This window comes from Protopterus annectens, chromosome 1.part2 (assembly GCF_019279795.1).
Source record: "Protopterus annectens isolate FY-2018-M chromosome 1.part2, PAN1.0, whole genome shotgun sequence".
In the NCBI taxonomy this organism is placed as follows: domain Eukaryota; kingdom Metazoa; phylum Chordata; order Ceratodontiformes; family Protopteridae; genus Protopterus; species Protopterus annectens.
Window position 1 is genome coordinate 636,420,373 of NC_056727.1, and position 27,756 is coordinate 636,448,128.

Sequence of the window (27,756 nt, forward strand, 5' to 3'; positions counted from 1 at the left end):
TGCATATTTGCATATCATTACTGCTTTATTTGCATGTTATTATCCAGTAACAAACTAGCTGCGTGCTATGTGTCTTTTATTTATTTATTGACATTTGTTAACCTTATTTGTCCAACTGGGCTTGTGGCCCATTTTCAGTGGAGACCCGAGGAGAAAAGCTCCAGTAATACATTTTAAAACAAGTACACTTTTAAACAATATTGATATAATAGCAGTTATAGCAAAATGATTCACATATGTTGGGATACATGCATAAAGTTAAAGTTGCATTAAAAAGAAGCTAAGTAACAATTTTACATTGCTATAGTTCAATAGGTCAACAATGAACATTTTTTGTTTGTATAAAATTGTGCAAATGCATAGTAGACACATTGGAGAGAGAGAGGTGTAATGAGGTACTAAGTATCGTCCTTTTGAGGGTACATAAAGGGAAGGAAGACGAAGTAGGGTCATGTCAAGGACAGGTTCTGGAATTGAGAAAATAAGCTTTTACTTCATTTTTAAAGTGTGAGGTGTGGGAGATTGAATGTAAGTCAAGGGGAAGTTTGTTCCAAGCATGGGCAAGGGAGTGTTTGTGGAGTAGTTTGCCTACTGACCTTTTTGGGTGGTAGATATCAAGTAATTGTTGGTTAGAAGTATGAACGGTCCGAGATGGGATGTAGATGGAGACTAAGGAAGATAGAGATGGACAGAAGGAGGGTTTATAAAGAATAGAGTGTAGCATATAAAATTGATAAGATAGCAGAAACTGGGGAAGTTCAAGCCATTGAAGATAGTTTAAAGAAATGCAGTGGTGTGAGTTGTATGGAGATTTAGTAATGAATCTGGCTATTTTATGGTAAATCTGTTGCAGTTTGTTTAGAGTGGAGGCCTGGATATTGGTAAGAATTAGGGCGGCATATAAGAGGGAGGGGAGGAGGAGTACCTGGCCCAGGGTAAGTCTAGATTCAGGGGTTAGGAATTTTTTGTTCCTATATAGCAGACCTAGTTTCTGGTTTGTTTTTTTATACATTGGAAGTATGTGTAGGATGAACTTGAGTTCGTCATCGATAATGACCCCTAGGAGTTTTGTGTGGGTGTCAGGTTGGATATTTGTATTGTCAGAAGATGTAATAAAAAAGGAGGTTTTGTGATGAGAAAGAGAACGGGGAAGGAAAAGTAGGAGTTTGGTCTTTCTGGGATTTAGGATCAATAGGTTGTGAGAGAGCCATTGTTCAGTGAATAGTAGGGCCTGTTGGGTCAGGGAGTGTAGTTCAGGAATGTTATTTGAGATAGATATAAGTGTGGAGTCATCGGCATACTGAATAAGGGAGGCTTCTTTGCATGAGGTGTAAAGATCATTGGTGAAGATGTTAAACAAAAGGGGTCCCAAGATGGAGCCTTGGGGAACACCAGTGGAGATGGGAAGGAAAAGTGAGGAGGATAAGAGCCATTTGACAGATTGTTCCCTGCCAGATAGGTAACTATTAAACCAGGCAAGTGCGGAGGGGGATAGGTGGAGATTTGTGAGTTTGGATAGTAGTAGAGGATGAGAGACAGTATCGAAGGCTTTGGAGAGATCTAGGAAGAGACAGGAAATGAGTTTATTGTTGTCTAGGGCCTCTGCAATGATATGAGTGAAGGAGAAGAGGGCAGTGGTGGTGCTGTGGTGAGGACGAAATCCATGTTGGGTAGGGGTAAGTAAGTGGTGTGTGAGGAGGTGATTGAGAAGCTGTGAGTGAATACATTTTTCTAATATCTTGGAGAGGGGGGACAGAATGGCAATGGGTCAGTAGTTTGAGGGGGTCAGTGGAGTTTCCACCTTTATGAAGAGGGCTAGTGAAGAAAGATTTCCACAGGGTGGGGACAGTTGATTCCAGAATAGATCGATTAATTAGTATAGATACAGGATAGGCAATTAAGTCAGCAACCACTTTGAGGAATGTAGGAGATAGATTGTCAGTGGAAGGAGAGCAAGGTTTTAGCTTGAGTAGTAGAGATTTGATGTAAGTAATGGGAACTGGCTATTGTATATGATGCACCATGTGTACAACAGTAAAGTAGAATCATTATATAACTATCTAGATCTCCAGTGTAAAGGAAAATACTTGCATAATGCAGATGCATCACATGGTTAATAGAAAGAGAAAGCACATCTCATATCAAATTATTACATACCATGCCTCACAGGAAAAAAATGCAGGGAAATATCTACTCACATGCACAAAGCTGCAGAGTAAGGATCTGTAATATTTATAATGCACAAGCTGTTTTTGGTAGGCTATGCAAGTGGCAATTTGAAGGGCTTAGGCTAATGTCAGTGTTGCAGTGGAAACCCAATGCGGTGCACCTACCACTACATCCACTGTTATGCTACTGTGGTATGATTTTTGAAAGAGCCATTATGCTACTCAAAAAATAAGGCCTGTAAGTTGAGGAATTTGTATGGCATCTCAGAGCTCAGAAAATCAGGGAGAATGCAGGCTGGGCTGTCAATGTTTTAAAAATGTTTCTCACACACACACACACACACACACACACACACACACACACTCACAACACAGCCTTCTTTGGGGCAAGCTGGAGATGTCAATGTATATGCAGTTACTGGTGCATTCATTCAAGGTCAAATAACTGATGTACCACTGAGGGTGGATTCCAACCTTTGACATATTAGTTAAGGAGACTTAGATTGTCACAATATGTTGGGGGGGCACACAAATCTGATCACTACCAGTGTGCATTATGACGGCTATAGGGTTCTCCATTCATCAAAATGGATAAGTGGCTACTGAGTGGTTATAGCTTGTTAACAAATTGCTGTTGATATCAGGGTTTCTCCAATGAAAATAGTATGGCTGAAAGGTGCAAACATTGACTTCCACACACATGAGCAAGGAGTTAATGAAGTAGTTTCATTCACTGACAAGCTGTCTAGCAACAAGTTCTGGCTCAAATTACTGAAATTCTATTTTGAAGTAGACAGAGAACAATGCCCACAGGCAGAACTGGTTGGTGGAGACAGATAAAACAGATGAGATGGGGGGGGTAGGAAGCAGAGTATTTTTTCTTCAGGGTGCACAAAGTAGGGCAACCTCTGATCACTAATGGTATAAAGGGGGTTTATGGTGCTCTGAGTCTTGTAAAGCTGCAGATGGTACCCCATCACTGCTGTGTTGGTGAGGATACTGCCCTCATATTATGGTGCATGGGACTGTGGGCACTAGTCACTGCTTTGTACATCAATGGCTGTGGTTTGGTGCCACTTGCTACATGTCAGAGCATCTGTATATGTATTTATTTTGTTTGCTGATGAAAGGCTTCAGGTGATATTAGAATGTAAAGCAGACTGTTGTCTATAAAAAAAAAGTCTTTATACTTGTACTTTTAGAATATTATATCAAACATTCTGGCAAAATCTGTCCTTATAATGAATCACAATTAAATACCTTCACCAGCCATAAGCATTTAAAATTTCTTTGTAAATCCTTAGAACAGTTTATTGGCATGGATGCTGAGAGACAGAGTTGAGAGAGGCACTTTCTAGATCAGAAGACTTCTAATCCACTATACATGGCTTGTGTAAAAATGGAGTAATTGGTCAGGTGCATGGGGTTCAAGAATGACACCAACTGTATCTAATAACAGGAGACTGACAGTACATAAAATATGTTCTTCTTAGTGGTCCCAGTGCAGCTAAGCTTTCTTGTCAATAATGCGATCCCTAAACTTGACATATGTATTTACATCACAGTACAACAGGATTTAACAGTTAAGTTGCAAATTCTGTTAAAAGCTAATAAAGAAAAGCCAGTTGTAGTTCTTAATGTAGATCATCTGTATACACCCCAAGAATAATCATGCAATCTGACTGCCAAAACTGCAGCTGAATAGGATTTGTGAACAGTGCTTGTTGAATTTGGTTACCTGACAGGGTGGCTTTTCAAAATAAAGTTGTCATGAGGTAACATGACTTAATCCATGCTTTGCTGATGGAGTTTTGAGAGGCACCTGGTATGAATAAAGGGATATATATATATATATATATATATATATATATATATATATATATATATATAGACACACACACACACACACACACACACACACACACACACACTGGCTATAAAAAGTTTGCACACCCCTGTTAAAATGCCAGGTTTCTGTGATATAAAAAATGATACCACAATAAATAATTTCAAAACTTTTCCCACCTTTAATGTGTCCTATTTCCTGTACAATTCAACTGAAAAGCAAACAAATCTGTTAGTGGAAAAATATAAAAAATAAAAAATGTACAATATGCTGGTTGCATAAGTGTGCACACCCTTAAACTAATACTTTGTTGTATGTGCACATCCTTAAACTAATACTTTGTTGAAGCACCTTTCTCATTTTTTTATATCACAAAAACCTGGCATTTTAACAGTGGTGTGTAAACTTTCACACACACACACACACACACACACACACACACACACACACACACACACACACACACACACACGGATTTATGACAATTGATTGAGTCACCTAAATACTGACAGCCTAAATGCTGATTCAAAATATTGACAGTTAAAAATATCTAAACACAGAATATTGACAAAATTGAAGTTACATCAGGGAAAGGTATATGTCCTTTTCCCACTTTAGGTGACCACATAGTTGGTATATATAATTAGCTGAGGGTGTGGGGGGTGCAAGTGGCATGTCCCCCTGCAAATATATTGGTTTGGAGTGTGTTTTTTTTTTTGATATTTTGTTTTTAGATTTTTTTTATTTTATTTATTTATTTATCATTTGTTGACTGGGAAAGTCCGACTAGGTTCCACAGAGCCTGTTTTCAGCGGAGGCCCAGGGAGAAATGCTCCAGATGCATGTCTTTGGAAAATGGGAGGAAACCGGAGTACCCGGAGGAAACCCACGCGAACACAGGGAGAACATGTAAACTCCACACAGAAGGCACCCCAGCCGAGAATCGAACCGGAGAACCTCTTGCTGTGAGGCGACAACGTTAACCGCTGCACCACTGTGCCGCCCGCCCCAGATATTTTTAACTGTCAAAATTTTGAAAAATGGATATTTTTGTCAGTATTTAAACTATCATTACTTAGGTGATTCAATCATCATAGACACACACACGCACACACACACACACACACACTATATATATATATATATATATATATATATATATATATATATATATATATATATATATATATTAAACAGTAACCAAATAATGTGATAGACTTGGCTATGAAAAGAGAAGCAAAGTAGTGGTAGCAGAAAAACAAATCTAGATTTTACAAGTGTGATGGCAGCAAGGGATATGAGTGACAGGAGACACACATCCAGTTTTCACTTCAGATAAGAAGTACGGTAAGATGCAGAAATTAAAATAAACAACTTACACACTTACTGTGATAAAATACAAATGAAATCATGAGTCATGGTTAATGTTATGCCCAGGGAAATATCAAATTATGTCATGTAACTGATACAATATCATTTGTGAAATGAGATAAATGCTGCTATAGACAAGAATGATGAAACTGTTCATAATGTGACATATAACAGCAATAAAGAGCTTGCTTAAAAATGCAAATGGGCAGTTGCAGAGATCAGAAAAAAATGGGTGTTGGAAATGATTCTGTTTTAGGAAGAATGCTTTTACAACAGTTTTCTGAAATAAATGAAAACGTTATTGTTATTTTTATTTTGTTTCAGATTTTAAGAGTGAAGAATGCCTGTTTCACCAAATAAATAATATGACATCTGTTTCTAATGTCCAAGAATTGCTGAATTTTTCCTTGCATGAGAACATAAGATTTAGAAAGCACTCAGTGAGGGTACTGACAAAGCTAATAAAGAAAAACTTCTTGGAGTTTTATAAGTTGCCAAAACTTGACCATACTGAAAACAGAGTAACTCTACTGCTAAAAGATGTTGGCCCAGACAAAGAACTATGTTATATGCATCAGCAACTGCATTGTTGGGTCATGGCAGCTATATTCTTTAACATTTCAGTGAAACAGGATACAAATTTAATACAGCATATGAAAACAAGGACCCCACTACAAGCACCCACTCTAAGCTGGAAAATTATCACATTTGAAACAGTTTTTCAGGATTTTTATTTCCAGCTTAGGACAAATATTTTGTCTAAAATTCAAAATAAGATGCCATTTTCAAGGCTGTCCATTACAGTGAGGGAATTAGAGATGATGCTGAGTAACCTGGAAGCCCTGAGAGACTGCAGCAGACAAGTAGCAGCTACGGAGGACTTAACTAAATGCTTAAAAAACCTGTCAAGGCCGTTTAAGTACATTTTTACCTGCATTATTGCCAGAACGGTATGTACACTGAATCATGAACATTTTAACTTCATCTTCATTCATTCATTATTTCATTCACTCATTCTTATATATATGCATACATATGTTGATTCTAAGATACAGAGCAAACCCAAGAACTTTATCAGGTAAGTAACACTGTGGTAACAGAGGAAATTTCCTGATGTCTGATGAGATGGTTTGAGAAGACTTTTGTATTCCTTGACCTACTTATATGGTATATACTTAGTTAAACCTTGCATTATTTGTTGTATATAACAGGTGTTCAGTATATTAAAACTTCACTGTAATACGTTATCATCTCACAAGATCAAGATGGTGGTGGTATTCAGGTATTCATGCTTCCAGGCTTCACATATGCATAAGGTGACTATGTGAATAGTGCTAGTACACCTGTATGTAAATAAGCAATATGCAAATGAGTGGCATTGGTTTTAGAAGTTCTCACACATTCGATGGAACGATCAAGACAGAGTGGCATATTTGAATGTGTGTAAACTAATCAGACAAGAATATAAGGATGTGAAATAATGTACAAATATTGAGCAGATGTTCATGAATACTTTTGTATATTTTCAGCAGCTGGAAGGGAATGCTGAGTTGCTCTAGTCTCATGAAAGTTTTCGATCAGAGTTTGTGCTGGTTGTACCTGAGCACCTCTGGTTAGCAGCTGATTGCAGCATTTTAAACATTAATTGACTACAAAGGAAAAGAACCAAACACAGATACCGAACACAAATCCACAATCCAAATAAACTCAGTACACAGCAAGTGGCTTCCACATGCACAAGTCCCTTTCAATCCATTGAAAAACTTGGTAATACACTTTAAAAATGCCACAAAATAAAAGCTAAATGGTTGAGTGATTTCATCTGTTAATTTGACATCTTCAAAACCTCTACCTACTAACACAGCAAGCTTAAAATAGGCTTTCAAAAACATACAACCCTCAAGAATAACCAATCAAAACTAATATTCAAGTAAGGAGTACATACAGTCTATTAAAAATCTACTAGCAGTAATATAACCAGTGATCACAATACTTGTGATACTACCAGGGTGTCTTTATATGGACACCTTCTTCTTGATTTTATAAATTTGGAGGAAGATAAGACAGTTGGAAAAAGGGGAGAAAGAGAGAGAGCAGGCAAGGACTACACAAAAGAAAGACATTAGGAGGATTGCTTTGGAAGTGGGAGAGGATGGTTAGCATATCTATCTCTCTATCTGTCTGTATATATATATATATATATATATATATATATATATATATATATATATATATATATATATATATATATATATATATGTGTGTGTGCATATATATATATATATATATATATATATATATATATATATATATTGATTCAGGATAGACACCAGTTTTTCCAGTTATATATATTTAGGAGAGATAGTTAGGGAAAAGTTAAGGCTTTTGGCATGATCATAAAATGTAGACAAGATACAGAGGATAACTGGATGGAAGAGAGGACAGACATACAAATGGCAGACAGGCACAAGGGGGGATGCTGATGAAAGTTACATGTGCAGTACCATCCTGGTCTGTAGAGCCTCACTTATTTCCCTGCCCTGATGGTCCTGAGCAGGAGGGCGCTGATGGTAAGGGGCTCAAAGCATCATATGTCTCTGTGGTCAGAGTCAGCCAGGACAATGATTTTTGCATTCACTGGTGGAAATGCTCATAAAGGCTACACTTTCTCTCCACCGCCCTCTTAAGTGCAGACCCTACCAGGCCCAGAAGCTCAGGATGGTTACTTTCCAGACTGTCACACCTTGGGGTACCCACAGGGGTGGAGCCTTCACTACTGCCTGGTGGTAACTATCTGCCCTGAACCTAGTTTGATCGCATTCAAGGTACCACAGGTTTTATTGGACCTGCAGTAAAAAGAAAAAAAAAAAGGAAGAGACAATGAAAGGGAGGCAACAAAATTACTTGTACATATGTCATAGCAAATGCCTTTATTCCATAGAGAAAAAGTAAAGCAGTGACATTTTTGACAAAGTACCCTATAGGAAATTTTATTGATATTTGTATAGGCTTTCCCCGTGTTTGTTTGCTGAAAATAATTACATGGCTGTGAAGTTTCTTGTGTGTAACTCTTCCCCCTTTTTAACCCCATAATTCATATATCAGAAAGAGAAACATGTAATGCTGTAAATTTAAGTAATTTTATAAAGCACAGGACATTAGAAATAGATTCATTTTCAGTATTTCTAATCTGATGGCAAGGTATCCATCCTGCAAAAACAAACGTCATGTATGACTTTAGTAAAAGGAAGGAATGCTTTACAACTTAAAATAATGTGTTACTGGAGGTGCTGAAGTTCTGCAGTGGATGCATTCAGGTGCACCTAATTATCTTTGCTGGAGGAGGGTGACTGAGGTACTGATCAACGTATTGGTGAAAAGTTTGCTGCTATGGCAATTTTGCAGTTAGTCAGTTTCAGGACAGCCAGAGTCTGCTGGTGCTGTTATGGTAAAAAATTGCTTTCAAATGTTCTCTGCATGCTGAGTTGAATTATTCCCATTGCTGTTCCCTTTGTAATATGAACATTTTGCATTGCTCCTGGTCATAATGATATTGCAATGACATTTTCATCAGCAGGCACACCTGCATAAATAAGGCATTGAGCAGAGGCTCAGTCATTGTATTTGGCATTAATGTAAACTTATGGAACAATTTGTAGACCCATAAGTCACTCAGTCTTCATACATTAATATTTTAAGTGAATTAAAGAAATATTTAAAAACGTTCCCCAATTTTGCACCTTTGCAACCCCCCTCCCCCACACACACACTATTTTTGGTTGGGTCCAGAAATTCTTGAGCAGAGAAGTTGAGAGGTATGAATATGACAGAAACCTTTGCAAACTGTAACAGTACTCATGCCCATGAAACAATCAGTTCACCTTACTTAACATAATTATACTCTTCTTCTTAAGCTTTGCGGATTTTTTTTTTCTCTTTGCATAAACAAACTTTATTTAAACCAATCAACAAAATAAACAATTATACACATATTGCACTATCTGTATTAAATAACAATTCAAAATTACCCAGGATAGCATTGCAATTAATATTAATTAAAAGATAATTCTTCTCAGATACATTAATGCCAGCATTGTTACACAAAACAAAAAAGAAAAATATAGCAGCTAATTCAATTTTGACGCCTTGGGGAAATATGAAGTTGATATTAATATGAATAATATTTTACTCATCTCAGTGTAACTGAGCCTCATTATCTACCATAAATATCTATATTGACCCTCTTCTTCCCATTGAATCCAAGGTTTCTACTTTTCTAGGTAAACCTGTTTTTGCATTTGATCTAATCCCTTAAGAACTGTCCTAGCCAGCTCATTAACTATATCCTTTACTAACTGAATGTTGGGTGTATTATGGTAATTTCATATATTTCTTTTGTAAAGGCTTTCTTAACAACTGTCGTTATCACAAATAGCAGCAGTGGCGGCTGGTGACTTCAAATCAAAGGGGGGCTGCAGGAGACAGCTGAATGGGTGGGGTCAATGGGAATGGGTGTGGCCAACTAGAAAGGGGAGGGGCTATGATCAAAACCACAAAAACTGCAACTTTAATTAAATACGCTGCCCTGGGTGCCAAACCATCATTATGAGAGTCCAATCAAGAAAAAAGGAAAGTATAGAAGAAAAAAATATTTCGATCCATTGGCTGCATGGCAGCTTACTTAATATCTAGATGGAAAAAAAGGTTGTGAGGCATGAAAAAATAAATTACTTTTTAAATACATTACTGGAATGCTAGTCAAAATCAAGTATAAGAATAACAAGCAGCACTCAACTCAAACCACTTCTCCTTGCACTCCAGTTCTAATTCTAATTTATATTCAGCTTTATTAAAGTACCAAGTAACATGCTGAAAGTAGCAATCTCTGTGATACCCCCACTTGTAAAAATGTTTCTTATCCAAAAAAGACCTGCTGCCTGACAACAACTATCTACTTGTTTCATGGGGAAAACATGATCAAAGTAAAAAATGTAAAGCAAACAGGAAACAAGCTCGACATACATTGCTTAACGGATTACTGCACAGGATATGGACCACACATGATAGATTGGCATTCTGTTTAGTTTGCAGGTAAAGCCTGTAATGAGCTCTTAAAATAATGTAATCTTGTCCTTTATTACAAATACTGTCATATGCATTTCAATATCCAAAGCTTATATGTTATCTAGTTATGTAAGTATTCTCTGCATGGCAACAACAGAATGGCTTTCAATGTTGGCAATTCGTTAACAGTATGCTTATTAAATCTTACTTGCATCATACAATCTCAGATAAGCTTACCAGATGGTCATTAAAGTATTGCTACTTAAAATACAGAGCAACAGGCACTTTCTGAATAATAAGCATAAATCAACAGTATAAAAATATGACAGAAACCAGAACATTCTGCAAAATCAAGGACAGATGAAAAGCTATTCTATACTAACATGTTTCATCTGCAAAATGTACAGGGAAATGCACAAGCCACAGCCTTTAACTCTCAACCTGCCATCTCCAAAATAAGGTGAAACCCCAACAATGTGAAACAAATGTCAAAAGAAGACCTACCATATAACCCACTAACAAATTCCACTAGGAGTCCCACAGAATGGTGACAAGGCTGCAATAGCTCACAAAAGAAAATAACACGACCGTTTATCTCACTACGCACGTGCTCCACACAGCCATTATTCAGTCCATGTCCTTTAAAAAAAAATCACAACTAAAAGGTAATACATGCAGATGCCTTCACTTTATTTACCAAGACAGCAGAGAAAAGAGAAAATTTAAACCAAAGAATTTTGTCCATGCTGACAGCACCATTAAGCAGCAGCTATTCCATATTCCTAGAGAGATAAAACATCCAAACCATGAAATGATAAGAGTTACGAATGGGAATGCTATTTAAATCACAACCATACTGTGAAGCTAACCATTAAGGTCCTAACCAGTGCCACCACAAACTTGGAAGGCTGATAGAACAAAAAGTTCATGCCACCATGCTTCTGAATAACATTAAGACCAAAACCCCAATGCCCACCATCACCCAGCAAATGCATCCCCTTTTAACATGCTAGAGAACCACAAGCTCTTCGAGGAACAGAGAAAATGCATAGCAAAATCCTGGATGCCTGAGAGTCATGAGACAACACACAAGCCCAACATACAAACAAATATAAGACATTGTGTAATTTAGCAGTTCCCCACCTGGAAGGAGAGAAGGCTATGTAGTGAAGACAGTCTGGCAACTGTAACATTGGCATAGTTAATGATACACAAAATATATTATTTACTGTGAACCACAGAATTTCAGCCAACATTCTGACAAATGATTACTGTATTGACTAAGTCTAAATAGTGGAGTGTCAAAAGGTGCCAACACCATACCTCTCAATCTCTTAGAGCAAGAACTCAGAAAAAAGCAAAGAATAAAGAGTGGGACAACGACCCAAAAGTAGAGACAATTGTTAAATGTTCGTACCAAAATTAAAGGTGGCCTAATAAAGGGTTCTGCATTAGCATGAACGTTCTATTGTGTATAAAGACAGAAAGTCAAATTCTGTCATCATTTTTTTTAACTTCTGTCATGAAGAAAGTGCCACTAATTGTCAGGAAACTACATTGTTATGGAAACTGAACCAAAAATCTGAGGCTATACGCCTACAAACACCAAACCGTTGGGACAACAAGCAAGAAATATCAATGATTTCCAAATACTGCTCCTATACTTCTAGAAATAAGGGAAAATGAGCATTTCCAAAAAAAACATGGAGTCTTAACAGTGGAGAGGTATTCGCGGGTGCCCCATAGCCTGCAATAACACCTTATAAGGAGATGTATGACATCGCTGAATCAATTATGAATTAATCATATCTCTCAACCTCGTAGCGAAAGAATCTGTACAAATCCATTAATAAAAGTTGGGCAAAAGCCCAAAATAAGGACTTTTTTTGTATTGCTCCTACAAACTTAAAATGTGGATGGAATAACCAGTTTACCTAGCAAGCCTTTTCTAAAGGGTTTGAAATCTTTCACTGAAATGTCAGTCATTATTTCTGAAAAAAGACCAAACATACAGTCAGGCAACAATCCGGACAATCTGCACTCTCCCTTTGCACTTTGCGGAAAGGCAAAACTTCTGAAGTTAAGTGGGGCATTAACACAAAACAACTGAGAAAAATAACCGAATCAGAGTAAGCCTTAAGTACATAGTTATAACAGCAACACAGTTTTAGTTAGGGCAGTACGCTATACTCTTAAAGAGCACACTACATATATCTATATGTGCAAAAGATAGCTAAACAACAGACAGTTGCACATAAACAGCGCCCACTTGCACATTAATCAACCTAACTCCAACTTAAACAAACGACATGATTCTAATACTTTTACCCAATAAATCATTAGTTAGAAATCTATGCTCAATGAGGAAGATAACATTACAATGAGCATGGAAGACACTTGCTTTAATAAGCACGCAATCCGAAAATTCAAAAACCAGAAAAAAAACCACTTTGACCATTGTTCTCAAAATATGAACAGTCGACTATGCCAGCTTCAACCAAATGCATAATTGTACTAATCACAAAACAAGACAGCCCCCAATCCACACATGCGGGTAATGTGGCTAAGAACACCGTTAAGTATTGTTTAACCATTACACTGTTCTCTCTTGACCAACAACAGTACATCATACCTCACAACCTGGGGTGCTAAAAAATTGTAAAATGTGGACAATGCCTGACCAAAGGGGAAACAAAGGCACAAAATAGGGACAGATTTTAACTATCGTTCTTATCAACTTAGAACATTGCTTGTGTAACAGGGTTGTGAGGACTTAGGTCTGAAACTCAAATGTTTCATTATGCAGTAATTTCTACCCTCTGATCATGCCAGTGATGCCAGAAAACCAAAAATTCTTGAAGAATATATGAGGCAAAATCTGGACGTTCTGAGCAAATCTGGAAAACAGAAAGCCAGCCACTAGATAGAGAGGTCGCTCGCAGCCAACACTTGGAGCATGTCACAGCCCCAGACATGGTTCTGCAGCTTGGAAAACCCTCCCCCACCTCAAACAGACATTTTATTGCCTACAGCCACCAATGTGACCGACGATTTTGCTTTACCAGTGTCACACCAACCCAAAACGTCCATCCGGCAACAAAACAAAACCCTGCAAAGACATGCTATAATGCCCAATTACAAAGCACTGAACACCAAACCAAGTACAGCCTGAGGCCATTATCAATATGATGCCGTATAGAAGCTCCTTCACAGACACCTCAATTAAAACACATAACTAAAACTGTAGCATCAACCCTCACCCTACTCAAAGTAAAATATAAGCAGTCAATCGCACACCCAATATAATCCACTCATGAAGCCCACGCAGCGAAATCCCAGCCAGCGACCATTCCTACACGAATCCCATGCAGCAAAATCCCCACGAGAGCTCTCACCTCACCCCTCATTGGCTCTGCCTGCAGGGGAAGCAGTCCGGAGCTCCTCTGTTCTGTGCGGTGACGACCGCACAGATTCCTGGGTACCTCACAGCACAGATTGCTGGGTACCTCTTTCTCTGCATCCGGACTGCCGATAAAGTTCCTCAATGTGTCTGCTCATGCACAGAGGAGAGGAATCGGGACTCGTGATTTTTTTTTTGTTTCACAGATTTTTTTTTCTTTTGTTTTTTGTAGGTGGGAGGGCTGCAGTCTGGCAGTCCGATAGCACGAGCCACCCCTGAATAGCAGTTACCTGTTTCTGTATGTTAGGATTTGATCTCTGTCAGTTCCTGGCAAAAACATATTTGGATTAGCAGAATCTCTTTACTTCTTCTTTTGGCTTTTCCCAGTTAGGGGTTGCCACAGTAGATCACCTGTCTGCTCATGACTGGCAGCAGAGTTTTACAGTACCGAGTTGCCAGCCTGACACCCAGCCTTCCAAGGAAGGCACATGCACACACACAGTCATGCCTAGGGCCAATTTAGAGTGTCCAATCCACCTACAGCATGTCTTTGAGATGTGGGAGGAAACCCAAACGACCACATGGAGGACATGCAGACTCCGCACAGAAGGTACCCCAGCTGAGAATCGAACCGGAGAACCTCTTACTGTGCAGTGGCAATGCTAACCGCTGCACCACCATGGCCACCCTAAGAGAATCTCTTTACTAAACACTAATAATATTAGCCCTTTTTAAATTTCAAAAGACTCAGACAATCTCAGAAAATAAGGCACCAGATACCCTTAACGTGCTCCCCACACCTTCAGCAAAGTTCAGTCACATGAGGGAACATATGGTTTAATCTTGCTGGGGTGTGGAGACTTCTCCAAGCAAAAATCCTGAATTTTCTGCTTTTCTTCACATTTTTCAGCTTAAAAGTTTGTAGCCAGTGTTTATCATTAATTTGTAAACCTACTTCCTTCTCCCTCCTTTGTTTTCTGGCAGTACCTTTTACTTTATCATCTGTATATAAGCTCTATAGCTCTTAATTATTAACTTTTTTCAATGGTATTGATATTACGCTACTTTCAGCTACTAATGTCACCAGTATTTTTTTTTTCTTGTAGCTCTTCTGGATAAATTTGAACTTTCTTAGCTGCTTATATTCTAACTTTTTTATTTTTATTAGCTCAAGTTTCAACTTTACCTCTTACATTGTTGATCACGTATAATTCTTCCTAATTTGTTTGCAAAACCTAAGATGAGTTGGTTTAGTTTGCCATCTTCTAAAGTCTAGTTCTTCTATGCCATTTCCTTATTTAGACAATCTGTCAAGGAATTAAAAATAGGATCTACACCTATCATGACTGATTGTCTCAATAGAATTATTTCTCATAATCTTTCCAGCATTATATTGCAGAAGGCTATTACTTGCAGTAGAACCAGTGATGGCCCTTCACCATCTAACATCTATTGCCCTGAACCCTGATAAGGTCCAGCAGGGTAATTTTATACTTTGAACTATAATTCTCCGTTTGTAATTGAACAAATATATGTAAGAGAACTGCACTGAAGTAGACCCCAGGATAGAGCAATTCTAGCCCTTCCAACTCCTTTGAAATTATTAACTCAAACCAAGCAAACCTAGGTTTTGCTCCCTCATGGAGTAAACCCCAAGATTAAAACTTGTAAAAAAAAGGTCAAGAGTCACCACTGTTGAATCCAGCCTGAAAAGGACTGAAAAACATAAAGCTGTCAAGGGAGACTAAATTTGGAAACCATCTGTAGTTTTTGGTCAAAATCAAAGTGAAGGAATTTCCATCTCCTCACATAACCCTTCACCTTATCCAAAACTCCTTGTATGTTTTAGTTGCAGGCTTCTTTCCTGAGTCATATACCCAAATGTCTAAATGTTTCAAACTATTTTCCTTCCAGACACATGGATATTGTATTTTCAGATTCCAGGGCGAACATCGTAATACAGGTACACACACACACACACACACACAATATATATATATATATATATATATATATATATATATATATATATATATATATATATATATATATATATGTATATGTAAAATTTAGTAGTACATTAGAAACAGAAATGTAAAACTTACTGTAAAACTGTGGCTTTTGCTTCTGAATCTCTGACACCGATTGGGCCAGCTGGTCTCCTGTCTGCATTTACAGTTCACCATGCCTGTGTCTGCATTGCTCTGAAGACTAGGTACCTGTCAGGAATGTCATTTTGTCCCTTAATTTGATCCAAATGTCAATTTATTCCAAGTCACTGACCAAAGACTATTTTCAAAACTTTGCAGGTGATGCCTGAAGAAAGGTGAAGGAGAACCTTGGTCTCCTTTTCCAATCAGCTTGGAGCATATCCCTCAGCCTCCACAGAGTATGTGTTGCCTATGTCAGGTTCAAGTATGAACTACTAGAGGGTGACCTACACCACTGAGATGTGATATCACTTTGTCTGGAACCTTACACCCTGCATCAGCATCCACTAGGTGCAACAGAGCAAGTGTATTCCCATTAGCACATGCATCCATGCTTATATCTAGCTTCATAAAGGTAAATCTGGAAGAGTTTGCATGTGGGTGCCTGAGCACCTCAAAGCTCATCCATAGCAAAAGGATCCCAGCTACTCCAATACATGCAGTTACATATGTGCACTATAGTGCAGTTTATACAGCGGAGTGCTGAAATTATTCATAGGTTCATAGGTAGGTACTAGGTTATCGGCCCTGGGGCCTATACAAGCCCAGCCAAAAAGGTACCCTGGCTTTTGCCACCCAAGAAAATTATTTTCCTGTGCCACTGTCGAGCAGAGCCACAGAGGTGATCCCCAGAGTGAATTTCCTATTTCCCATCCAATCATCAAGATTTTTCTTGAAGAGTGCTAATGAGGAGCTTTGTTTGATATAGATAGGTAGTTTATTCCAGAGTATGGGAAGTCTCTGGGACAGGAATCTATCCCTCTGGCATGTTCTGTTTATTGTGGTGACAAGGTTTAGGTCCCTAGAGCATGTAGCTCGGAGGAATGGGATTTCTTTATGTGGAACATGTCCAACAGCTCTAGGTTTGACATAGCTTTGCATGCTAGGCAGAGATCACCTCTGAGTAGGCGATATGCGATGGAGTAAAGCTGGAGTTTTTTGAGATGGTCTGCGTAGAGCATCTGTTTGAGGCCAGTAATCCTCTTTGTGAGGTATTTCTGTGGCCTTTCCAGTTGTTGTAAATGTCTAGTGAGGTACATACCAAAAGGGGCATTGTACTCTATAATGGGTCTAATGAGTGATGAGTAGAGGGGAGCAGTGACCTCTTTTTTTTTTGGATGAGAAACCTTTTGTGATGAGGTGTGCCACGTAGAAGGATTTCCTGACTACTGTGGAAATGTGATTATCAAAGGAGAGACTACTGTCTACCTGTGTCCCAAGGTCTCTTATCACACTTTCGGTGTTAAGTATGCTACCGCCTATGTTGTAGTTCATGGGTACAGAGTTTTTACCAAAGGGGATGACAGTCCACTTTTTGGCATTGAGCTTGAGGCCATGGCTTTGACACCAGGCATCTGTCTCAGTGAGGCCTTTTTGTAGGATGTCCACATAGTTAGGAGTTTCAATTATGGCTCCTAGTTTGCAGTCATCTGTGAACTTCATTAGCCAAAGACCTTCTATGTTAGCCTGTATTTCAGAGAAGTAGATACCAAACAGGAGAGGACCAAGGACTCAACCCTGTGGTACTCCACTTGTCACTGGTCTGAAGTCGGATTTGGAGTCTGCTACTTTCATAATGTGGGTTCTGTAAGTGAGCCAGTTGGCAACCCATCTTGTGACATAGAGATTTATACCTAGTTTAGTAAGTTTATCTATAATTCCAGAGTGGGGGATGGTGTCGAAAGCCTTGGCAAGATCTAGATAGACTGTGTGAACCATCTTACCCTTGTCTATGGCTTTGGTGACTGCCTCAAAGAAGTCTATCAGATTTAGGAGACATGATCTGCCTTTTACAAACCCGAACTGGGTGGGGTCCAGAGTTTGGAGATTACCAATGTCTTTATTTATAAGTTCCATGATGATATGTTCCAGGCTTGTCAGGCTAATGGGGCAGTAGTTCCCGGGGTCCGTGGTGCCCCCCCCCTTGTGGAGTGGGATAACCATCTCTGTGTGCCATTCAGCAGGCACAAAACCTGAGGTGAGGCTATGATTGAACATGGTACTTAGGTGGGGTGCCAGTTCGTTCTGTAGTTCATGTAGAACACAGCCTGTGATGTTGTCTGGTCCCATGGATGCTGTGTTCTTGGCTTTGGAGATTGTGGTTTTTACCTGTGCAGCCGTGATTACAGGAACTTTGCATTCTTCTGGTATAGAGATGGGCTCTTTAGGGGGTGAGAGGGGGGTAAAGTTAGCACTGAACATATCTGCCAGGATGTTGGCAATATCAGTTGGTTCTGTATATTTAGTGCCATTGTGCTGTAACTCAGAGCAGATCTGAGTGTTGCCATTGAGATTCTGGACATAGCTATAGAATGCTTTGTGGTTGTCTTTAGAATCAGTGGAGATTTTGTTTTCATAACTATCTTTGGAGGATTTTATCAGGGATCGCAGCATCTTACTGAGGCTAACCAGGGAGCTCCACCATTCATGGGATTTTACTCTCTTTTGCAACAGTTTCTTCCTTCTGTTGTACAGTTTGTTTATGGCAGGGGACCACCAGATTGGCTTCCTTTTTTTGGAGGATAGCGTCTTGGTTCTGTTTGGGATAGCACGATCCATGCACTCGTGTAAGTGCTTCTAAAGTGCAACTGTGTAGGATTCAGTAGTCATAACTGTATTGCCCATCTGCATGGGTGTCATGAAGTTCACCACTTCTGTCTTAAGAAGCATGAAGTTGGCTTTGGAGAAAATTTTTACCATGGTTTCCTTAATGGGGGGTGGGGGTAGGATGTGGATATCTAGGGTAATTAACTTATGGTTGGATCGGACCAATGAGGCGCTGACTTCAGGTGTGGAACACCGGTCTCTCATGTTGGTAATGACTAGATCTAGGATATTGTTGCCCCTGGTGGGGGTGTGGATAAGTTGATCAGGGGCATTGGAGTTTATGAATTCCAGAAAGCGTTGAGCGAAGAAGTTGGTACATGAGTAGTTTTCCCAGTTAATGGTGGGGTAGTTGAAATCACCATTATTAGGGTGTTTGGTTGAACCCTAATATTTTCCAGTACATCAAGAAAAGAGGAGTGGGAATCCTGGGGCATGGTGGGTGATCTGTAGCAAGTTACAATTTGGATTGCAGTTTTACCCAGAGTTAGTTGCACTTGGATAACCTCGGCTGCATTATGCTGAGCAACTAGCCCAGAGGTGTGGATATCCTTAATGAATATGGACACACCTCCGCCTTTGGTGTTCTGGTCCAGGTTACATGGCTGAAAAGTGTGGTATGAGTTATAGCCTGGTAGTGCATGGGGTGCTCTCTGGAGCCTTGAACCAGGTCTCGGTCACTGCACAGATATCGATGTTCTCCATTTTAAGGAGTGCCTCAAGTGAGTGCATTTTGAGATTTAGACTTCTAGCATTGAGTAGCATCACCCTCAGTTTTTGTTTGCCTGTTCCTGTTACAGTGGTGAATTTTTCATTTGAACCTTGCTTAAAAAAGGCACTATAGGGGCGACAAGAACCTTAGCCAGTATCAGGAATCCCAGGGGTGACAGGTGCAGGCCATCTCTGGCAAAGCATTGTGGTCTGTCGACCATGTCATCCTAGGCAGACAGATACTGGATCCCTTTAGAGTGGCACCAGAGGCTTAGCCAGTTGTTGAAGTCAATCATTTTGTCCTTGTACTGCAGCATCATTCTGGGTGATGGCAGAATGCTACTCAGGGCTAGGGCCATACCTACCTGGGCTACAAGATCAGAGAGCTCTTCTATGTCTCTTTTCATGTAGTCCAGGGAGGTACATCTCAGGTTGTTCACACCAACATGGACAATGGCAGAGTCATATTGGTACTTGTTGTGGAGTGACCTGAGTGCGTGGGTTATGTGGCGGATGCTGGCACCTGACAGGCAGCTGACAGTAGCCTTCTCCTTGTTTAGCCTGGTGAGTGGGACATCAGTGTGCCTGACTATAGAGTCACCTATGACTAGTGTGTTGGATATGTTGTTTTGCCTTATTGGCTGTGATTGAGTGGCACACTGAGTCTGTGGGCTATGTCATTTGGGTTGTGTTGGGGGGGGGTGGAGGTTGCTTGCATTTCTGCTTTGGAGGTCTCTGCTTGAGCAGATTATTATTGAGAGCCTCCGCAAATGTTTTTGTGTTTCTATGTGTGGATTTTGGTGGTGTAGATTTAGTGAGACTATATGATGAGTGTTGTGTGGTGCAAGTGTTTACCTTCTCCTCTTGACTGTCAAGTTCAGTCTTGATTGGAGAGAGCTTTACCTCTAGTTTGGCTAGATAAGTGCATCTCTCACAGGTTGTAGTGTTGGGTGGTAGGAGGAGAGGGCTGTCTGTGTGCATGAGCCAATTTCTACATTGCCCCAAGATGCCCAGATTCATCAGCTAGACAGGAGGGAACTCATTTGCATAAGAACTTCCTAAGTTGTCCAAACTTTCATGAAACTTTCTAAGGATCACAATCTTCAGTAACTCTGGACTCATCATTTATGCAAAGGTTGCCAGAAAGAGTGAATTAAATTAGAACTTTTACAACAGGCATAGTTTGAATAAAATCATTGGAAATAGGCAATTAGGCAATTACCACTGTATTCCATTGTGACATTTTCAGCACTGGCCTCTGAGTTACTATTAAGGTGGTAATCTTGTTACAGTACTATACTTATTCATACAGCTGACTTGGCTGACGAAAACAATCATATTAAATTAATCTGCTTTTTGACTTAATGTGGATGATGCTGTTTACTGCATACAGGGACATCTGGCTTGCTCTAGACCAATGTACAGGCAACCTTATGCAAGTGAAGAAATTAATTATGGAAGTACTTGGCATTCTGTTCTCCTCACCCTTCTAAGACTGCCTCATAGGCCTACATTTCAATGAACACATTATTACAATGAGGCCACACACACACACACACACACACACACACACACACACACACACACACACACACACACACACACACACACACACACACACACACACACACACACACACACACACACACACACACACACACACACACACACACACACACACACACACGCAAGAACAGAGAAAGGATAATATCATTACAACAGTGAATCAGGGAACGAGCCAGTCTGTCAAGCATCTAACTCATTTTTTCTTTTGTTTTGCTAATGTTGAGTTTCTCAGTGAAACGTATGGCACAGAAGTTATTACATTCACAAAGTAACAAAGAGTAGGTGCGTATAATCACTTCAAAACTCGTGTTTCTAAGAAAATATGTTGTAGCATCAGGGAGAAAGGTATGGGAAGGACAATTGTTCGATAGAAGATGTGTTTCTGGAAAAATATGTGTGGTGGCAAGGCAAGCAGAAGGCATGAAATCAAGCTGAGGCTGACATAAATGCTATAGGGAAAGGATCCGTACCTTGACAGAGTGAAGCAGAAGAGCTAGTGATATGGTGGGCCATTCCAGGACAAAGGCTAGGCAGAATGCTGCTTCCTGTAGTAGAGCCAGTGATGGACCTTCCACCATACAACCATTAACACCTGATGAGGAGTATCTATTCTCATTAAGGGATGATAACTTTGATACAGAAGAGGAGGGTGCTGGCTTCATTTAAGTTGACATGGACACTGGTACTTTCACAGACTGATACTGGCAATGCAGAAGGTCAATGTTTTGCTGCCTTTGGTAATTTCAGGCCACCTGTACTTTTATCTATGGTAACTGTGAAAGGGTTCTTCTTCAGGTACTACATCACTAGTAGCTGTACCACCATGTCTGCAGACGGCACATGGTAAGTGTGGACATCCTAACCTTAGTACAAGGGATATATCCATATTGTTATTCCGTACTCAAGTTTGGGTCTAATGTAACTAACAAACTATGACTTCATCATTTTTGATTTCCTAGACTTTATAAATCTTTTTATACAACCTTAGTTCTATAACTGTCATAAACCAATTAGTTGATATGATTAGAAACACTCATAGCTGAATCTACCCATATATCCAGGTCCTTAAATGAGTCCACAGTTTCAATCACTGTGTGCTGTATTAAACATTCATCTTTCAATTTAGGTCTCCCAAATCTCATATGCTTAGTTTTTGATGTATTTATCAGCATATTATTCTTCTGTGCCCAAATGGTCAATTTAGTCAAGTTATTTTGCAGACATGCCTTATCTATAACACATGTAATCAGTTTACCCAGTTTCCGATTGTCTACATATAGACAGTACAACACCTCAGATGAAAACGTTAGCTCTGAAAGATACTATCTAAATAAGTAAGGGCCTAGGACAGAGCCCTGTGGGACACCCTGACTGTAACCATGGATTTTGTCTGTCCATTTTGATGTATGATATTTGCCATGTCCTATTTGTAAGCCATGCAGCTATCCATCTTATCAAGAGTACATCAATACCTACTTATACTAATTTATTGATCACTGTTTCATGTATGACCCTGTCAAATGATGAAGTTAAATTTATATAAATTACATCACAGTACAATTTTTCATTCATAGCTATTATTATATTGTTATAGAACATCACATTACAAGTGGTAATAGATCTGTTTTCAACATATGCATGTTGATATATGCTTTGAAGTCCCAACCTAGCCAGTTCTTAAAATAACTTATCCAATATTATTTTCCCCATTATTTTTACACAACATGAAAGTATACTTAAGGGTCTGTATGACTCTGGGTTTGTCCTACTCCCCTTTCCCTTAAACACAGGTTTTATAAGCGCATGTCTCCAATCTTGAAGAATCTCCCCATATTTATATGACCTAGTGAATAATAGATATAATGGTACAGTGAGTTCTTGCTGAAGTGTTTTCACATCATTGTTACTTATTCCTTCTCCTCCCTGTGCTTTGTTTGGATCCAGTTTGCGCAGTTATCTGGGGTTACCCAGATGTCACCAGGACAACTTATCATCCCTTTTGTGGAGCCAAACTGTTTTGCATAAGATTTTGTAAATATAGTTGTAATCTGTTGTGTCTGAGAATAAATTTTACAATCTGCACACAGTTTATCAATTTGTGCGTCTTTACTCCTTCCACATCGTATGTATCTATAAAAAAGTTTTCTATTATGCTCAATATCATTATATTTTTCTTGATCTTGTCACACACTATGCTTAATCTGTTTGTCCAGCTTGTTTATTTCAGTTTTCAAAGTTGTAGTTCAATCTCTCTTCCATTTCTTATATTTTTGTCTCTCGTCTTAATCATATATCTTGTTCTTATGGAAATATATCCCCCTGATGTTGTATACCTAGATCCTGATGTTAAACATTTTTTGATTTTTTGCACTCCTACAATTTCTCTTTCAAAACTTTCCACATTCCATCTGCAGTTTTTCCATTGAGCACTTCCCTCCAGTTAGTTTTACATAGTGACCGTTTTGCCTCCATATAATCTATAATTTACCTTCTGTGCATTGGTTTACATTTCAGTTTGTCAGAATTATCTAACAACAAATTAACCTTTATAACCCCATGATCACTGCACATCAATGGTGGTAAAACCTGACATGAAGTAATAGTAATTTCTTTAGGAACACAAACAATGTCTCGTATGTTCCATCCCCTGGTAGTTTTCTTTTTGCAATTGTTGTTCCTGAATATACGTTGTGAATAATTTCATTACTAACATAGCTGAATCAATATTATTCCAGTCTGTTTCTGGTAAATTTAAATCCCAAGCTAATATTATTCTTCCCTCCTGTGTTTCATGCAAGAACTGTATGAATTCCTCTAGGTCATCTGCCCTTGACTTTGGTGGTCTGTACACTCCAATTGTTATACGTTCCAGGGTTGCCTTTATTGTCACAGTTACTCAGTCTATAGTATTGGTGTTATAATTGAACATGTAATACTCACGGGTCTCATAACTATCTTTAATCCCTGTCATAATACCTCCACCTGATTTTTTGTTAACAATGTCTGTTACAGTAAAAACATTTATACCCTGACAGAACTGATTTCCAGGCATTGTTCTTTAACCATGTGTCACAAACAATAATAACATCAGTCTTGTGGGAACGTAGCAAATTTTCCAGTAAAAAAAACTTTATTATTAATGCTGCTAGCATTAACAACCATCAGAGATGAATCAAATGTTGCTATCTGTGAACTGTTACATTTTCGACCTGGCAAAAATCCTGCCTAGTGTTTGTCAAATATTGCAAAATATCTGCTGCAAATATTCTCTTCCCTGATCTTAACAAATGCACACCATCCTGCCTGAACATGTGTGCCCAAAACTAGGTTTGGATGCTCTACATATTTCCATTTTTTAAAACAGGACTTTTTTTCATGAAGGTATTTGCTGAAAAATCTTTTCATTCACAGTGCCTGACTATCCTTTCTATAGTTGATTTGTGAAAAATATGTCCTAAGACCAGTACAAGCTATACTATCTAAGATGGTTGTCAGTTCCTAATCCTTGCGGATGACATCATTTGCACCAGAATCAATAAAAATGGATCCTTACTTCCTTACATTAAGGCATTCCAAGGCTTGTCTTATGTCTTCTATTTTTGCCTCTGGCAAGCAAAACACTATTCAATGTTCATTATTTTCTTTGCAAATAAAAGTATCAGTTCCTCTAATAAATGAATTTGCAATTACAAGAATATATTTGATGGCCAGCTCTGAAGAATCTTTAGCTTCTAATACAGTCACACCTGCTCTATCAATTGTTACAACGGATAAACCATCCCCATTAGTCTTATTAATCCCACTGTTTTTAGAATGTATTTAATTCTCATCCAGCTGGTACTGTAAATCCACAGCTTGAGCCATGTAGTTAACAATCTTTCTCTTCTTTTTTCTTACAGTAATGTTCTTCAATCCTTCCACTTTCAGTTTTGATTTCTTCCTTTTAACGTGCCCCTTGTCTCTGTTTCTACCTTCTCTGTTGGAAGAATGATGCCTTTTTCTGTAGACTGAAGGTTTTCTGATGGACAAATATCATCATTCCCTGTAACTTGTGTGTTATATAAAGCAGTGTCCTTTTTACTACGTTCTCTTTCCTTTACAGTCATTAATCAGTTTCATTTTCTTCCTTATTTGTTGTGAACTTCTTCCTTTCTTTTTTGTTTCCTTCTAAAAAAACTGGACCATCAGATTGCTGAACACTTGCGTCCAGAGTTCCAAAGTTGTCAGGGGCATCGTCTTTTTTCATAGAGGTTGAATTATGTTTGCAGACAACAGATGCAACATTTCCTAAATGTGTTCTATTTGTTCTGTGCCAAATATTATTTACTTCATCAGTCCAGTCATTAATATATGAAACAACAGTTCTCCAAGCCATGCTAGTTGCACAAGTGCAATCATCATTAAGTCTAGATTTACTTCTAACAATGGTAAGCAAATCATCCAACTTTTGACACGAGGAACACAGATCACCAGTGTTATCAGCTGTTACCTTTAAATGTCCATAGCATTTATTACACTTTACAAGATATTTGTGCATTAGCAAATCATTAATTGCATACTCATTTAAGGAATCCATATTCAGCTTCAAACTAATAAAATATTGTAAAAGAAAAGAATATTCAAAAACAGTAACAGAATTGAAAGAAAACTTAAAAATCAACTTCTATGAAAAAATCACACCAGCAGTATACAACTAAATAATAAATTAAGTAAAGTTGTTCTGATAGTACAAGTTCTACAAGCCAGACAAATGTTGTAATTCTTTTATGTCATTTGGTAAGGCGTGCAGTACCTTTTGCTCACTATCGCTCACAGTTGTACTTCTTTTTAACAGTAAAGATCAATAAATCAGAAACCAAGGTAGGATTGTTTAGATATGCTCAGGATTTTCCGCTCTGCAGTCTGTGTGAATTTATAGTTGTCTAGCCTCTTGCAGTGGCTAGAGCTTGCCTGTCTAAAACCTCTGCCCTTCTAACAACCAACAGTGAAATTAAAGGTAAAACAAAAAAATATGAATGAAAGTAAATTTTGTTAACAAGCTATCCCTTCCTACCTACAAACAGTTAAAAACAGTGATAACAAATGCAAAATAAATTCAAGTAAAACTCCTCTTACCAGTCAACTCCACAGTAAATCACAAAACAAGGTAGGATCGTTTAGATATGCTCAGGATTCAAAGTGTACTGACACAGCCCCCTACCCCATTGCAGGAGTGTAACTCTGCAGTTAATGACACAGGTTCACACAATTATCACAATGCGAAAATGACATTACAACAAGGGGGGATCACATAGCTCAACATCTCTTTCCTATGCACAAGCTGAATTTCAGGAGGAAGGGACAAACCTATCTGAGATACCATTTCCACTGCCACATTTATACATAGTAGTGCCAGACAAAGACACGTCTCAGAGTGAGTGTCAGAGACATGTAAGGCCCTGTGTGCCCAGCACCAGATGTGCTGTGACATAGCTCGAGCCCAGACTACTGCCAGTGAGTGTTAGGTAGAGATGTACTTTGGGAAATTCACAGTACATAGGAATGTTGAAGGCCAGAGACAATGCCATAATGATAATCCTCAAGCTCAGTATGATTACACACGTGGCATCCATATCACCCTCCATCTGCATGCTAAAAAAGACAACCAAACACACTTTGGGGACACTGGCAGATATGGACAGGGGAGTCATATCTCTCAACTGTCCAGAACTTCATAAAATGTCCAGATTTTTGTCCTAAAGTTTTGTTCTGTTCCTTGTAAATGTGTGCTGTTTTTTTTCTGGCAAATCATTGAGGATTGCAATCACTAAATAATGATAGACATTTGAGTTCCAGATTTTATACCCTTCAAAAAAATGTGCACTAAGACAAAGCCTGGTATTCAAGCAACTTGCTAAGTTTTAATGAACAGTATTTAAAATCTGCCTCTGACTTTGTCCCTTCATCCTCCCATTATTTTTGTCTTTGCTTAGAATTGTTGTGCAAAGAAATCTAGAGGTTGTGTCATGCATAGTGGATAAGTAAGCTGTAAACCATGCATGTACCTATAAAGTGCTGCAGGCATTCATGTGAGCTCCCCAAGAAGAAGGCAGTTAGACCTTGTCAAACTTTTATATCATATGGAAGAACTTTTCAGTCAAGGTCTAGGTGCCACACCACTGTTAGGTCAATATCAATAGGTTCTCCTGCATCAGATACATCCAGTCATTGGAACAACTCAGAATCAAGCTCATATGCTAGCAACTGTTCACTGTCTCTAGGGCAATCACCACCATGATCTTTGGGGGACGATGTGTCTGTCATATTCGAAATGCAACCCAACTTTTGAAATGGTGTATTACAGATGTATTTCAGTTCATCTGTTACAAATGAAAAACTCTTGCAAATGAAAGAGCAAAAAAAAAAAAAACAAAGAAAAGAACTGCAGCAGCAATGACATGTACACTCCCACATTTTTATAAAAACTCCTACAAACTTTGTCAGTATAACTAGCACACTAAATGACATACAGCTAATAATGGCTGCTAACATATATGCACCTAATTTATATAGCTCTGAGGAGAAATGTCTGATGCACAGTGTATGTTGACCTTGCACCACTCAGCCCACAGTTAACACTGCATGCACCATGTATTATCTTTGTAACTTTACTGTGTCATGCAGTGAAGGTCATGGCCCATAGTTTTGGACTTGATGTTAACACTTTGCCTGTGTAGCTCTATACTGTACATGAACCTGACAGACATTTGCATTGTTGCTTCCATCAGCTGGCCATCAACATTATCATCACTGGTGGGACAGATGATAGAAGTGAAC

General features: G+C 38.7%; 1 protein-coding gene across 1 annotated transcript in view; it reads left to right on the forward strand.

The window, feature by feature from the left end:
• LOC122792399 overlaps nt 1-27,756 on the forward strand; it is a 339,957-nt gene that overhangs the window by 56,444 nt on the left and 255,757 nt on the right. Inside the window, exon 2 of the mRNA XM_044060188.1 lies at nt 5,710-6,335. Coding sequence (XP_043916123.1) covers nt 5,710-6,335 — 626 coding nt within the window. The remainder of the gene's footprint in view (nt 1-5,709; nt 6,336-27,756) is intronic.